Source organism: Nilaparvata lugens, chromosome 4, assembly GCF_014356525.2.
Source record: "Nilaparvata lugens isolate BPH chromosome 4, ASM1435652v1, whole genome shotgun sequence".
NCBI lineage: Eukaryota > Metazoa > Arthropoda > Insecta > Hemiptera > Delphacidae > Nilaparvata > Nilaparvata lugens.
In genome coordinates this window covers 70,028,669-70,045,224 of record NC_052507.1, presented here as the reverse complement: position 1 = coordinate 70,045,224, position 16,556 = coordinate 70,028,669, and the positions used below count along the sequence as shown (strand labels likewise).

General features: G+C 31.9%; 2 protein-coding genes across 2 annotated transcripts in view; one reads left to right on the top strand and one right to left on the bottom strand.

Moving 5' to 3' along the window:
• Window positions 1–4,198, top strand: part of LOC111049693 (hemicentin-1-like) — a 440,149-nt gene extending 435,951 nt beyond the window's left edge. The window contains exons 15-16 of the mRNA XM_039426347.1: window positions 64–242; window positions 2,987–4,198. The gene's annotated coding sequence lies outside the window, so the exon portion shown is untranslated. The remainder of the gene's footprint in view (window positions 1–63; window positions 243–2,986) is intronic.
• On the bottom strand, window positions 2,674–16,538 carry LOC120350940. Its single transcript, XM_039426346.1, has 3 exons — window positions 16,309–16,538; window positions 14,781–14,865; window positions 2,674–7,520 (listed from the first exon to the last, which is right to left on the bottom strand). Exons 1-3 carry the CDS (start codon window positions 16,359–16,361, stop codon window positions 5,112–5,114), a joined length of 2,547 nt encoding a protein of 848 aa, XP_039282280.1. The 5' UTR covers window positions 16,362–16,538; the 3' UTR covers window positions 2,674–5,111.
• Window positions 16,539–16,556: the final 18 nt, after the last annotated feature.

Here is a 16,556-nt window from a genome sequence, read left to right as displayed (position 1 = left end):
AATATACCTGTTTGAAATCAAATTATGCATTCAATTGATTAATGTGATTGGTGATTTTTGCAGGAGCCAGAGATGAGTGGCAGATGGCTGGTGGGGGGCCCGGTGTCGTGGCCCAAACTCAATCCTCAGCCAGTGCTGCTCAGTACAAGCAACGATTTGAGGCCCAGCTTTGTACTCAAACAGCACGCTGAAACCCAAACGCCTTCAGGCCATAAAGAGAGTGCTGTCTAGCACTATCTCAGGTGGTGCCATACTCCAATCATTTCTAACGTCTGTGTTTGAAAGTGTTGACAAAACATATACTACACTTTATTGAATTGAAGATCAATACAGCCCCAGGACTTTTTTTTTTACAATACTTCACATAGTTACCTATTGATAACTCAATATTTTTAAGTTCTGAGAGTTTATTGAATGAGAGTTTTTTGAGGTTGAGTGGTAGAGAGGACTTAAAAGTCCTAACTCCGCCTAATAAAGAATTTTTTCATTTCATTTCATCAAAATCATCATCATATTTATTTCCTCAAAAAAATACATTCACAGAAACAGAAATATTACATTAGTCTATGAAGAAATATCTCCCTGCAAAGGTAAAAACCTGAGCGCAGGAAGGAGTCTATATAATTCTGATCACAACAAAGCAGCAAGAAGGCGAACTATTCTAAGCAAAAACAATGCATAAACTATTTTGATTATTTTTCTTATGTGAAATATATTTCAACATTTATATATTCACTTATATTATATATATATTACTTATATTTTTCTACATTATTAAGTATTCCTACAAATAGAATAAGACATAGTTATGAGAACACTTCAGACAGACAGAAATACACAAACTACAAAATGAAATATTGAGTTTTGAAAATTAAGTAAGTTCAATACAGAAACACAACGGAAATCCTCCACAACTCTTAAAAAATCGGTAGACAAGAAATAGGTACCTGACAAACTCAGATCACCATACAATAAGATCATTTGTTTTTATCCAATTATCCACTTCCTTAGAGTTATGTTTCTTACAGCTTATTTTAATAATTCTACTAGGCACAACATTTATTAATCTATTAACTCTGTAACTGAAAACTATAGTAACTGACTATAGGCCTACATCCTAATTAGCCTAATTTATGTTAAAGAAAATCTCTCAACTCTACCCCAACGACTCCTTATATACATTCACACAACTCAATAAGAAACAAGGAAAAGATTGATATACCCCATATCAGAATATAGGGTAATCCCTATACCCTATAGGGTATAATAATATATAAAATATAGGGTACTGTATAGTACAATAAATATCCTTTTCCTACAGCTACCACGGAAAGTAGCTGTTCCTGTACTGATTACAATACCCAAAGATTCACTTCTCTGCTCTAGTGCGGGAAATTTTTTTCTGCACTCCAGATTTGCAACATGGCAATACAAAATAGTTGGTGGGTATATGGAGGATTAGTGCACGAAAACAAAATTAAGTTGGTAACAATGACTGTGGTTAGATTTAGATAAGAATCATTTCAATGGCTACCCTACATTTATGATAAAATCACAATCTAGAATCCAAAACAAGAATAATGTTCATCTAAATAATCATCATTTACAAATTCTCATCATTTAATAATAAATAATAGTTCTTTTCTATTGATAATTATTATTTCAACTGCAAGAAATGAGAAAAGTAGCAAATATATATTATAAAATTCGAATTTTGAGGTTAAATGATTATGTTTGATATTCATATAAATAAAAATAATAAAAAACATAACAATACTACAATAAAATATTCTCTATTGTCTATGTTATTTCTATAAATATTTTTCAGCTTACTTTGACCATTTTTCTCGGTAATTTGAGAAAAAGTCTAAATTTCTGAATCCTGTTTCAGTACTTTTGAGCTGGATGAAACAAACTTAGGTACAATTCTTCCCGCTAGGTCGCGCGCTTGTCAGTTCAGCCATCTTGCAGCCATCCCAATCAGCTGTTGGCGTGTATTTTGAATGCAAATTTTTTGTTCTATCTGTATTTTTTCTGATTCTTGAATGAATAAAAATGCGAACTTTGGCTGAGAATTTCAACTTAAATTGGATTATCAATTTTTAAATGAATTAAGGTTGTTATTAATAACAGCATCACACACACAAACATTTGATGGATTTCAGCCATCATTTTACCCATAATCAACCACTTCTCATATTCAATAGTAACTGTAGGAAAAGTTCAATGTGAAATACATGAGCAAAGTTCCTCTGCTGCACTCAAGAAGCTATTCCGCCCTCACCTATGGCTTGGATGTAGACGTTTCTTTCAGTGCAGCAAACTGTCACTTTGCGCACTAGTTGTACAAATAACTATTATTGCACTAACTTTTATTTAAATTCGGGAATGAATATTAAGATGAAGCCTGCTTTTTTATTCCCAATTATTCTATGATTATGTGATTATGTTGTTGATAAATAAATAACTCAATTCTAATATTATACAGAGAAACATTTTTCAATGTTTCTTTTCATAACAAACTGCTTGTTAATTATCACTTTCAAATACTTAAATTAATACATAGCAGTCTGATTAATGCTAATAATTAGGCTACGAATCAAACTGCTATGTCATAATTCAAGTATTTAAATGACGGAAATTATAGAAAGATTAAGAAATCAATGTAAGGTACCCATTTTTTAACTTAATTTTATTTCTCACAACATGTTTCGACTTATAATGCAATTTCAAGTAATATACAATATTCATATCAATACTAATAGTATATTTGGTTTTTATTTGGTTTTGATTGATATATGTATATCAACTATTATTATTTACATAACGTTAGATTTAATAAAATTAAAAATGTTTTGTTACATTTCCACAGAATGATGTAAATAGAAATAACTCAATGATTGCTCTACACAGTGTAAATTCTACTGTTTAGTGTTAATACTTGAATGTTTCTATATCAACGATAATATTTTTTTTAATTTTTCAGATCAATGGGTGACGCAATGGCTGCGATTTGTGAATGGATGAAACAACATGACGTTGTCTTAGTGCCAATGGACTTTTAAAATATGGATTATGATGTACAATAATGAAAAATTTCACCTTCAAAAATATTATCAGAGTTGTAAATAGCAGAGCATCTTTTCTACATTTTCTTACTATATTTTTTTAGTTTTAGATCTTTGAATTCAGGAATTATTATTACAACTGCATAGGTATACAAGTTTGCGACAATACTCTGCAATGACATGATTTTCGAAATCTGAAATAGTTGATACTTGAAGATGGATCCCCCACACAATTGACTCACAATGTATTGGTATCGCTTACCAATGTATAATAAGAAACAACCTGGTCAAATTTCCTTGTAATATTGTCTTTTTTAGGGCTACTTTTGATAAAAATAAAAATATAAATCTAAGTACCCTTTTAAATTATTATTTTAATTTAATTATTTTGTTATTCCTTTTAATATCTTGTCAGTGGTCAAATACTTTTATTTAAATGAAGTCAAAACTGATTGAATATCTACTTTCTTTTCTTTCTTGACTATTCTCCTCTATTTTTAATAGAGTCAGTTTTGCTTCTTAATAAATGGTGGAAACTAAGATATTTGGAAGATCGAGGGAGAAATATCCAAGGATATCAACATAAATATTTTTTTATCTCGTTCATTTAAAAGTCCAAATCATCCTGTTTTCTACTCAGTTTCAGAAGAGTATTCTCAAAAACCGTTTCAACCTTTCCTCATGGAATGGACTTGTAATAAACAATTTTGAAAATGGTTTTTTCAGGGTAGAGTATTTCAATTCATTGTCAATAATTAAGATATCATGGAAATGTATTCGATGATTGTTGAAATAGTAATCAATAAGAATTGACAGACTAATCGAATGTGCCTAGAACTGTGAAAATGTATGATAATACATTGATTATATTATAGTGTAAAGTAATGTGTAAAAAGAATTTCCCATTTCGGGTGACCTAGTTAATATGGCGAGTGTGAATGGAAATTTTTCCATACGTCATTTTCTAAACTTTCAGTTTGTAATAGAATTTAGTTGTGAGTGGCTGTTGATAAACTAGCAAAGTACATCGTCTTCTTGAAAATTGAATGCATTTTATTTATAGTTCATATGAGCGATAATTAATTTGACTTGATCATTTTCTAATGTCAATAAACACAGTTCGATTTTTCTATATTTCAATTATTCACCTGATGAACACATTTGAATATTCGAACATAAAGCTTCATAACACAGTATATGATATACTTCAATAGTTTCCTTTTGAAAATGAAAATGAAAATGAAAATACTCTTTATTAGGCGGAGTTAGGACTAGAAAGTCCTTTCTACCACTCAACCTTAATCAGCAATATGTTTCTAATTTACAATATAATATTTATGCAATGCAATATTTACCAATATCTTACAACTAACACTGTCAAGACCTCCGCAATATTGACAGTTACATACAACTCTATTTTATACTATCAGTAGGCCTACCTATTTCTAAATTAAATTGTTTTAATCCTGACTGTGTTTGATCAGCTAAATTCTGGAATAATTCAATTTTTAGGAGTAAAATAAAATTTTCGAGGTAGATAAGACAATAAATAATCTAGATCTTATTATCAAATGAAAATGAAGCAACCGGTTACTGATGGAATTTCTCATTCTTGAATTTGTGTCTGGAGTTTTCGGATTTTATCTATTTCCGATTATGAAAACTGTGATAGCATGAAATTGAATACTGGATTATTCCTGTGTTGTGCACGTAGAGTTGAGTATTCATCCATATAATCAAAAATTTCAATATCCTTTAAGGGGGTCGGCTTTTTCAGGCCTGTTCTTGAGTATTGAGCAGTTGTGTTGAGTGGCTGATGTTCATCACACGATACGAGTGATGTTCCTCCATGGAAGCACTTGATGTAACGCTCCAACTCTCCATCATTTCTTCCTCCATTTTTGACAACTGTGCCGTCGAAACGATGACACGTGACTGATGCTCCATTGAGACCACGATCACCATATTCTCCCCTCCTCCCGTTCTCTCCTTTCCTGCCTTCCTGTCTTTCAAAGTGGATCCCCGACTTTTTGTAGCTCGTTTCTACCAGAGCCTGTTCACCTGGCAAACCTCCCTCTCCCCCTCTCCCCCCAGCCCCCCAGAGCCACCAATGCTTCCACAGTCGCCGTTCTCTGTGAATGAAAATAACCGAAGGTAAACTTCCGAGCAGTTGTAGTAGATTGAGCCTCCGTCAGAGTAAATGGGTTCTGCGCATTGTTTTTCGTTTTTGAAAACCATTTCTTTCAAGTTATCAGTTTTATTATCGAATAAAATTTCAAGGCTTGGTTCTCTCACATTGTGTGCCAGATGGACGTAACTCGTAGAGTCCAACATGGGAGCAGAATCAGGAGTAGAGTTTAATATAAATTGTTCCATTGCTTTCTCAGCTCCATCCCTGCCATCAGCCCCTTTTTCTCCTTTGGCTCCATCCGCTCCGGGACCACCTCTCCCTCCATTTGACTCAATTGTTAGATCTTCACCTTTGGAAAATTCGTAACCAAGCCCAAAGAAACTTCCTCCTGAGCCACCCGGTAATCCTGGAGCTCCATCTTTACTATCAGCCACATATGGGTTACCAGGCATTTTGGAGCCATCCTCACCACTGAGAACGATTCTCCTCTTCTCTCCAATCACTTTCCATTTGGGCGCTGATATCACCATATTCACTCCCTTGAAAATGTCGTCTGTATCTTCATCGAAGAACACTGTATCAACCGCCAACAAACCCACTTCTTTCAGTTTTGTGTTGTTGCAATGCTCTCGAACCAGTTTCTCCGAGTTTATTTCCGACAACCTCACCAAATAACCCCTTACAATCAACGTTCCATTACTGTCGCAAGTTATGTTACTCTCTTTCAACAAACTGTTTGTTATCAGCTCCACCTCTTTTTTCCTCCTGCTATCCCCTGAAGCTTCTTTCAACTGTTTAATGAATTTGTTTCCATAAATATCCCAGACATGCATTAACAGATCATTATTATCTACTGTTGAGTTCTCATGTAAAAGTCTCCTACCCATCTCAAACTTATTTTTCATTTTCTGAATTTCATAGCCTGATAATTCTTCTATGAATTTATTTAATGTTTCATACCACTCCAATTCATCTTCAGTTTTTTCTATCACTTTCCTTATTGGAGCAGTCCAGGAAGATGGATTAAAAAGTCTGTTCTTATTTACAAAGTCCATCATTAAGTCTTCATACCTACCTGGGAACTTTAAACTTGTATTTCCGTTATATTGTATCGGAATTTTCTGATCAGCAATAAAACCATGAACCAAACCGAAATACTCATCATCATTGTTTGATCTATCAAGACCTTGTGACAAGCGTTTCAAAGAACCATGCAGTTTTTTCAAATAAAATATTATCTCATTGAAATTTTCGTAGCTTTGTGTTTCATTACTGAGGTGCTCGATTAGTTTCAATGAGAGTTTACTGGTTTCATTCTTATAACTATCATTAATCAAATCCAGCATACATTGAAGATATATTTTGGCCTGATTCGACAATACATAATCAAAGTCATTCAGTGAAACGTGAATGGAATTCAAACTGGTGATAGTATGGAGCAATGATTCCCTGTTTTTCACAAGCAGCTGCATGGCTTTTGGAGATCCAGACTTGTATGGTTGACGAAATATATTTATCCTTGTTGTCTGTCCATTTTTATCTCTGCTCTGAAGACTCTGCAGAAGTCGAATCGCTCTCCTGTAGAATTCTTCCTCGCTTTTACTGATTTTCAATTTTAACTTGTCTCCTATAAACTTTTCCAAGTGATTCAAATAATTTGCTATACCAGCAATATGCATCTCATCAGTGACTATTCCAGATGCAATGTTGATATCATCCGTTGATCTGTAAGTGAGAGGTGTTCTAGCGACGATTATTGCTAAGTGATCCTTATACTTGTCAATATCCACAATAAAATCATCTACGTATCGAAGAGTTTCCATAAAATTATCTTCTGATTGTCCAAATTTTAGAGATTCATAGTTTTCAACAAGCAGAATCTTTGTCTTCTTGATTTTGTTTGCGATTGACTTCATAATATTCATAGAAACTATCTCATGGGCCGAGCTAATAGAATCGTGGAATCTTGGTGTAACACAATAGTTGAAAGTTGAGTTGTACTTTATGAACTCAGGGTTGACAGCAGCTATCGATGAACTCTTCTTTGTAGTATCTTCATAAATGTATTCACCAGTACCTGTGTGGATTTCTTTCGACACCAACTTATCAATTCCTGTCAAAAATTTTACTAAATTTGATTTGCTAGCACCTGCCTTACCTATAACTAGCACAACTGTCTCATCTTCTGAGAAATTGTTTTGTTTTTTCACAAATTCGTCACCGTCTTGTAGCAGTTTTGTTGTCAACGATATCTGCTCTTGGAAGCTCTGTGAATCCGGCTGGCAGTCCCAATGATGAGTGTGGACTTTCTCTCCAATTCCCTACAAATAAAAAAATTCACAGCTTTTATATGAGGTAATGAAGTACCCAATTGAGGATGAATCTTGAAATAGATATTATACAAACGTCCGAAAGAATTTATTTAAAAATTTTTGAATATTATTAGTATTAAGTTTGCCGTGCTACCAATTTTTCCTAAATCGGTTGGATAGCATTTCACACCTATTAACCTAAGGATAGTTGTCGGCTCCAATGTAATAGATTCTTGATAAACTATGAATGGATCTATCGCCTATGAATGAGAAATCCAGTTTTCAGAGCAAATGAACTTATAATCTTCAGAAGAATTTTGGCAATATACTACACAAATACACAAAGAACAATATCTTACAAGCCTAAGCATCTAAAGTCACTACGAGCTAAGTACTTATCCAGGTTATATAGTTGAAAAACAGTGGCTATTGGCTTGTATAACAATAAACAATATACAGACAAAATAGAACACTAAACTGTTTAAAACTCAATTTAAAACATAATAAATTCACTTAAACAAAAAAATATTCAGAGAGCACAAATTACAACACACATAGCCAGCCATAGTTTTAGAGAGAAGAAGGAGAAAAAACCTAGCTACCAGGAACAGAGCAAAGCTTCTTCAGTGTCGATGTTACGGACACGTCACCAAAAAAATTATAAATTACAAGTTTAGAATTCACATTTATATTTGTTCTCAATAAAACTTTATTTTGAAACTATTATTTTAATTTTTATATATCATCTCTATTTAAATAATCCATTTATCTATTAATTCTGTTCAACTCAGCCTCGGTGACACTATGGAACAATGCAACACAATCATTTACGATAAATTCTCAGTCAAAAAGTTGTCCGTAATCGAGACTCTGATATTTACTATAAAGTTTTATAGATCTCGAATGAAGATTCGATTCCAATCGAGAAAAAATGTAATATTACAAATACCCCTCTTGACATAAAAAAATGTTATGTTTGAAATTGTTGAAATAAATTTGAGAACAGTAACAATTTTTTCTATAAAAACATTACATGTCAACTATAATTGAAATATTATAAAAATTCATCAATAGCATTTGGTATATGTTTCCAAACATATTTCAAAGTATCAAAATTACTTTTGATTTAGCTTTATAATTTAAAGGAAAATATCTCAACAGAAAGTTTAATATGTAAAGAATAGTTTTTTGAAATTGCACATAAATTAATAGATAGAAAATTCAATTTTTTATTGCAAAAAAAAAATAGTATGTTGAATAAAAATTTATTATTATTTTTTTTTTTTTTTTTAAATGAATTGATGAATTGTTACATTAATTTTCACATAAAATTTCAATAAATCTAAAAATGTTCATTTCTTTCACTATTGATGCGGTTGATTTATCGATGCACATTTGGAAAACAGTCCGTTAAGGCACTCAGTATGATTTTCAGTTAAGTGTGACTCCAGGGTGATGACGTTAGTGTTGGGCTGATCCGAATACTCGTAGTGTTGGGCTGATCTGTATGCACGTAGTGTTGGGCTGATACTTGCAGTCGACTGATGCATATCAAACACGATACAGGTGACATCTCAGTAGCATTGCCTCATGCTTGTAGTAGACGGCTGCATACCAACTCGATACAGGTGACATCTCAATAGCATTGCCTCATGCTTGTAGCGGACGGTTGCATACCAAACTCGGTACAGGTGGCCATCTCAGTTGCATTACCTCATGCTGAGTAGAACGGCTGCATACCAAACTCGAACAGAGTCATGTAAATTTTGTATATATTGTAATTATACAATGTACATTCAGGCTTGAAATGACAATGTAATTTGTTTTTTCAGAAAGAGATAGATGCTGCTTACAGGATTAACTTAGGTGAGGATTATTTAGGTAAGGTTTGGTTTTTTTGATATTTTCAGCTTCAAGGTTTAGAGTTCTGCATACAGGAATAATTTAGGAGAGGATTTTTTGAATCAATTCTTTCATGATACTGTGACTGTTATTCTGAATTCAAAGTTGCGAATGGGAACATGGATGGCAATTACCTCCAGGTAATGTAGTAGTGTTGAAGTTTGAGATACAGGTCAGCAATAGCATTGGCATTGTCATTGGCGTATGCTTTGGTGTCGGCATGGCATCAGCGTTGATATTGGCATTGGCATCAGCATTGGAGCAGGCATTGGCATCGGCGCAGGCATCGGCGTAGATATTGGCATTGGCATCAGCACAGGCATCGGCGTAGTTATTGGCGTAGATATTGACATCAGAGCAGATATGGGCGTAGTTATTGGTGTAGATATTAGTGTAGATATTGGCGTAGTTATTGGCATTGTATTGGTGTAGGATCAGCGTAGATATTGGTGTAGATATTGGCGTAGTTATTAGTATAGGCATCAACGTAGATATTGGTGTGAGATATTGACATCAGAGCAGATATTGGCATAGTTATTAGTGTAGGCATCAGCGTAGATATTGGCGTTGTATTGGTGTTGACATTGTTGTAGGCTCAGCGTAGATATTGGTGTAGACATCAGCGTAGATATTGGCGTGTTATTGGTTGTTGACATTGTTGTAGGCATCAGTGTAGATATTGGGTAGACATAGCATAGATAGGGCGTAGTTATTGGTGTTGTTATTCAATTGATGAGTCACACTAGTTCGAAAATCACCCAAATGTTCTTAACACTCTTCATGGCGTTCACTTGTTGCTGATTTCGAGATTCACGTGATAATTATTTCAATGTTAATTCTGTGCTGTACCTGTTATCTTAAATGCTTATAAACTAAAAAGAAAATTTTGATTAGGCTATCAATACAATCTAATACACATGAAAATATTTTTAAGTATATAATCAATATAAATTGAAATTTGTTAGCATCTTATTATACAGTCAGCAATACATAAATTGTGAAATATGGAGATATCAATTACAAATTTCAATAGAAAAAAAAATAATTCATTTCCATCTATTCATTGTCAAATATTTTATAAAGAGCAAATTATTCAATATTATTAATCATCGTTTGTTGGATACTATAGTTTATTTCGACTTTTCAATGTTCTAAACACAAACTACATTTCATGACAAAACTTTACTATCAATCATTAAACAAGAAATCATTCAAAACATCAATAATATTTTGCTTCAAAGGCAATCAATATCATAAGTAAACAGCATCTATGGCAATCAACATATTAATCATTATTTGGCATCTATGGCAATCATCATTATTAATCAACACAAAAATATTATCTCATTACTGCCTCTCTAAGTCATAACCTCTGTATTCCTTCTTTAGGCAATAATGGGTTTTCATCTCAAAAAACAATCACATACCAGCAAAATTCTAATCAACAAACCCCACTAAAAATTCTACATACACTACAGCATCCATTTCAAACGATAATCAATCATATCAAAATTTATATAACAAACAGTTTTAAATTTAGAAAAAGACATCAATTACAAAAACTTTAGAGAAATTTTAACCTTTAACTCATTTCAATTAATAATATAACAAAACGTTTTTATTCAATGAAAACATTATTATTCAAGTTAACTTTCATTAATACATCTCATATATATGGTGACACAATTCATTAATACTTCAAATTTTGAAGTTTTATTATTATAACAAAAGAATTTATACATAAAATTAAATTTCAGCATGTTCTAAATTGAACCATTATTGTTTAATAATTCATAATTTGAAGACTGTATAATAAGTACAAACATTTCAAGATTACAATACAAAGACAATCAAGATGAATAATGGGTAAATAAGTTCCCTAAAAAATACAAACAAGAGAAAAAGAAAATTGGGTAAATAAATTTTCTAAATAATACAAGAAGAAAAAGATTAATTAGAGCCTATCCTACATGTCAGTACTGAACTTTCATAAGGAAGTATATTTAATAAAATATACTACTATGGAATTTTGTAAATTCCAAGTATGACTCTAATTTGTTATAATTGTGAGCTATCACTCCCACAAAAACAACTGGTGAAGGAAAAAATATGTTGACTATTGTGACTGGGTGGAGAGTTCCTAGATGTCTGTAAGGCAATGTGATAGCAGACTCTAGTATCGGACCACAAAAACAAAAGTATGCAAAAGTTTTTACAAACATTTGATGTTGCAGTCTTAAGGTTTTTTATATCGCAAACAAGTAGGTCAGATAATCGAGTCCAGCCATATGTGGTTCACGCCCACACCTCTAAAAGAATCACACCTACTTGTCTACCAAAATCCAAAGTATTGGACAGCAAAAAAAAATAAAATGCAAAATGGGTTAAAAGCCCAGAAGAAAACTATAACCTAATTACATATGGCTTATGGCACGATATGCAATGAAAGATGAGAACATGGGACATAAATTGCTCTGAAAAACCTAATTACCTAATATGATACCTGAAAAAAATAGACATAATTAAAATATGTAATACATGATGAAAAAATATACCGCAAGCAAACAATTATTTACACTATAATGGATAGATTTTAGAAAAGTTAAGTTTTATCAACAATTTAAAGATTAAGGGCCAAGAAAAATAGGCTACAGGAAAGAAAAAGATACAATTATGGACTCTTACCATACGTAGTATTTACGGTCATTGCTATTCTGAATCCCGGCATGACACAGGATTCCTAATCATAACATAGTGCTGGGGAATACCCTTTCATCATATGATTCACAGTCATCATCTTGTAAATAAGCAACTTGAAACAACCTTTGAATACTAACACATCAATGGTGACTTTGTGTTTTGTTTTCTTCAAGAACATAATTTTATTCATGGGTTCATTTGTTTCAATAAAGCCATTTTGCTTACAAAAGTTAGTCATGTTCACTTGAGAATGCATTGCATACACCTTTTCAATTCTCAGTTGAAAGTTGAACTCATCAACTTGACTCAAAGCAACATTCATTTTGTTTACATTGTTCCTAACCTCCACAGAAACCTGTCTCATGTAATCATTCACTTTGTTTATAGTTTTCCTAACCTTCAATGTAGCAATATTACTTTCATGATAGTTGACTTTCAGTGAAGACAACTCCCTACCTACTTCTTTACTCAATTCTACTATCTCATTAGGGTTGACTTTTTCAACAACAGTAACTAGGCCTACATTATCTGAAACATAAAATAATTGATCTTGTATCTCAACACTACTATCATCCTGCTTCAATTTGCTTTCATCTTCATGATTATCTTTCAATGTTTCATGTGCATCTTTCAATAGAAGGTTTATACTAGCCTGCTCTAGTCTAATGCTAGCAAATTCTTGCTTCATCTCATCAAACCTAGCACTTTGATTTTGTTTCAAATTATCAATCTTAGCATTTTGATTTTTAAACATTTGGTCTAACTTAGCATTTTGCTTATCAAACAGTTGTGTTAAGGCAGCTATTAACTCATCATCATTTTTAATATTTTTCATATTGTATGCCATTTTGCTAGTCTGCACAGATAATATATTCATTAGGACTTGATCTCTCTTGAACCGATTTCCCACTCAGCAGTATACCATTCATAACCTATCAAGATATCTATCCTACTAATAATTTTTCATAACCAGGGATTTCATGGTGTACCATTTGGGACATATTTATTTTGTAATTCGGTCCCACCACAGGGGTAACATTTGCTGTGCTACCAATTTTTCCTAAATCGGTTGGATAGCATTTCACACCTATTAACCTAAGGATAGTTGTCGGCTCCAATGTAATAGATTCTTGATAAACTATGAATGGATCTATCGCCTATGAATGAGAAATCCAGTTTTCAGAGCAAATGAACTTATAATCTTCAGAAGAATTTTGGCAATATACTACACAAATACACAAAGAACAATATCTTACAAGCCTAAGCATCTAAAGTCACTACGAGCTAAGTACTTATCCAGTTTATATAGTTGAAAAACAGTGGCTATTGGCTTGTATACACAATAAACAATATACAGACAAAATAGAACAGTATAACTGTTTAAAACTCAATTTAAAACATTAATAAATTAAGTTAAACGAGAATTCAAATCAAATGCTTTCAAAGACTTTTGCTACTGAAAATATTGACAACAGGGTGAACAGCTAGGAGGAAATGTGCTGAGAGCACTATCCAAAAATCATTTGGAAACGAACCCGGTTCCTCCTACTTGACGGTTAGGCATGCTCTAGCCAAATACGAGTACACCAAACTGACAATCTCTCGATATCAGCGGTCTTTTTATATACTTAGCCTCCTGCTATCCAGATATTGTCAGTTTGGTATATTTTGATGAAACATGCCTAACCAGCAATCATTATGAGGACCTGGGCTCGATTCCAGGACTTGCAAATAATAATTATTTTTTTAATGAGAATTATTCTTTGATAGTGACTCTCAGCTAATTTCCTTCTAGATGTTTAAATGCTTGTCAATATTCGCAGTACCGTAGCAGAACTCTTCGGGGTGTTCGACAGCAATTGATTTCCATTTTCGTTTAATAATTCATTCATCAGCATTTGAACAAATACAATTTCTCATTTATTTTCATCTGTGGGTTATTATTAATACAATTTCATCGTAAAGTCCTTCTCTGGATGAAACATGAGAAATTGAATGCATAAATATATATTGATAAATAATTGAATAGAATTGAATTTATTTTTTATAAATTAATGAATAACTGAAGATTATAAGTGATGAGAATTTATTTAATAATTGATAAATTCTCAACATATTATATCAGATAGTTGAATACTGTATTACTGTGTAGGGTGCAGGTATTCCCTGTCAAGTTCTTGGTTTTAATTATTTATTCAACTTACCAGAAGAATTACAATAATCACAAGAATTATATTTCTATAAGATGATAGAAGATGGAGATAGACATGTTGCATTTTTCATTTTTTTCAAATAATGAACCCATGAAATTATTAAACGAAAGTCCAAATGACATGTAATTACTGTCATCAACTAATATAAATTTTATTTTCCGTATTATGGTTGAATAATTATTAAGTTTACATTAGCATTTGAAGAAATGCAATGTGATATAATTCACTTTCAACTTTCAAGAGTAGCCACTTCGGCTTAGGGAGTACATTTCTAAAACTCCATGAAAAAAGTTATCATAATATAGCTTTATTATGGCTTATATATATATATATTGCATATATGGCTTACTATTATGTAAGAAAATGGGAATTCAATGAAATTCTTCGAAAATTGAGTAAAAACTTATAATGTAATAAGTAATAAAATAATATTCATAGATTTGTCTCCACTCACGTTTGATGATTTATCATGCTCTTTTGGCCCATTTTGTGATTGAGAGGCCGATGAAGAACCTGCTGATGTCTTGGTGGCTTCCAATCTGAAAAAATTAACATCTCTGATGTCAATCAAATTTTGGACGATCTTCTATTTTTAATATCCATTTTTCTTGCAACCATCCTATAATTTAAAAACTCGATTATCTTATTTGAATCTAACTTAATCACTAATAAAAATTAATAATTACAAATATAAAATACGGATTGAATTGCATCCATCCAACAAAATTCAATAATTTTGTTTGCAGGTGAGAGTGGTAATATTAATAGGTCTGATCAAATATTTATTTATTTATTCATATACAAATACAATTCATGTAAAAACAACAGACATTCGCCCAAAACTGCTCCAAAGCTGGGTTTTCCTTCATGCGTAAATGCCGTCGTCGACCACGACAGGGAGAGAATCTCAGATTGGGTAGATTTCAATTTGTCTACATAAGTAAAATATTATGTTCAGTTATGTTTTAATGGGGCAGGTTGAGCTTATACTTTTAAATGTCAATATGTTGAAATTATTAGAAATGTTCAATTCTTTAATAATAAAGACAATAATAATGAAAAGTTATTTGATCAGCTGTTTTAGCACACTTGAGATTAGGACAATATGAATGTCAACAATGCTTCCGTCGTCCACTGCGGAAACTTACGCATAACGAAAATGCACCTTAATTTATTTGGAATACACAGTCTAGAGGTTATGTAAAAATAATAACTTGATTCAAACACTATTTTGAATCCAAAAAAATGTATCTACAACAATTTTGAATTTATCAAATTAATTAATTCCAAAATACAAATCCAAACAAAAATCTTCCTTCACAATCACAGAAAAATATTAAAGATTTCACTCAAATCCACAAATTATACTCATGTTTAAATCCTAAACATCAAAACATTAATTTTGATTAATATGTATTAGGCTACCTTCTCAATAATAAATTTTACAGACTATATTATCATTAATTCATTTCAAAGATTTCCTTTGCAGATTTAACTCAATGCTGAATCAAACTATGTTACAAATTTTAAAATTTCTTGTCGCATTAGACTTAGATGTTTTAGAAGATTCAAAAATAATAAATCAAACTTTTTTATGTATTTCTTCAATTATACTATAGAATCATTTCTTGAGAATAAGGATTTATTTCATAACAAGGGAGATTCACATAAGGAAATTTTCCTTAAGGAAACTAAAGTTTCATGTAAAAAATTCAAATACCGGTAATGAATTTCCTTATAATCAGTACAGTATTTTTGGAGCTATGAACTTCCAAATGTCATACCGGTAAGTTGTTTGGGAGAAATCTAAATAAAGTAATGTGTAGGCATTTTGATGAATTCGAAATAATACGGTACATTATCATCAAAGATCTATGTACCTAATATTTATTGATATTTCAACTTATAATTTCATAATATATTCTGATTAAGAAAAATCCTATTAGGTTATTCAGGTAATGATTACAATTATTGTTACTCACCTATGGCTTCCAATGAGAAGTATACATAGTAACTGTATCCGAAAAATGATCATTCTGTTCAGAGACTTGGGACAAAAATGAGACCAAAGACCAGTGACACTTCTAAGTACGTCAACTCAAAACTGAACCACGGAGTAAAGAAGATAAAACTTATATCCTTATACCTGTTATCCTTATTCCGTCACTGAGCTGATTCGTTGAATAAATTCCAAACAATAAAAGATTGCTACATCTAGAATAATACTTGA

Bases quoted from the DNA above. Each gene is read 5' to 3' on its own strand.
- LOC120350940 (XM_039426346.1), bottom strand. From the start codon at position 16,361: ATGATCATTTTTCGGATACAGTTACTATGTATACTTCTCATTGGAAGC. The intron at 14,866-16,308 runs GTGAGTAACAAT...TAATTTTTTCAG, and splicing joins CTTCTCATTGGAAGCCATAG to ATTGGAAGCCACCAAGACAT. The intron at 7,521-14,780 runs GTGAGTGGAGAC...TTTTATTTGTAG, and splicing joins AGCATGATAAATCATCAAAC to GGAATTGGAGAGAAAGTCCA.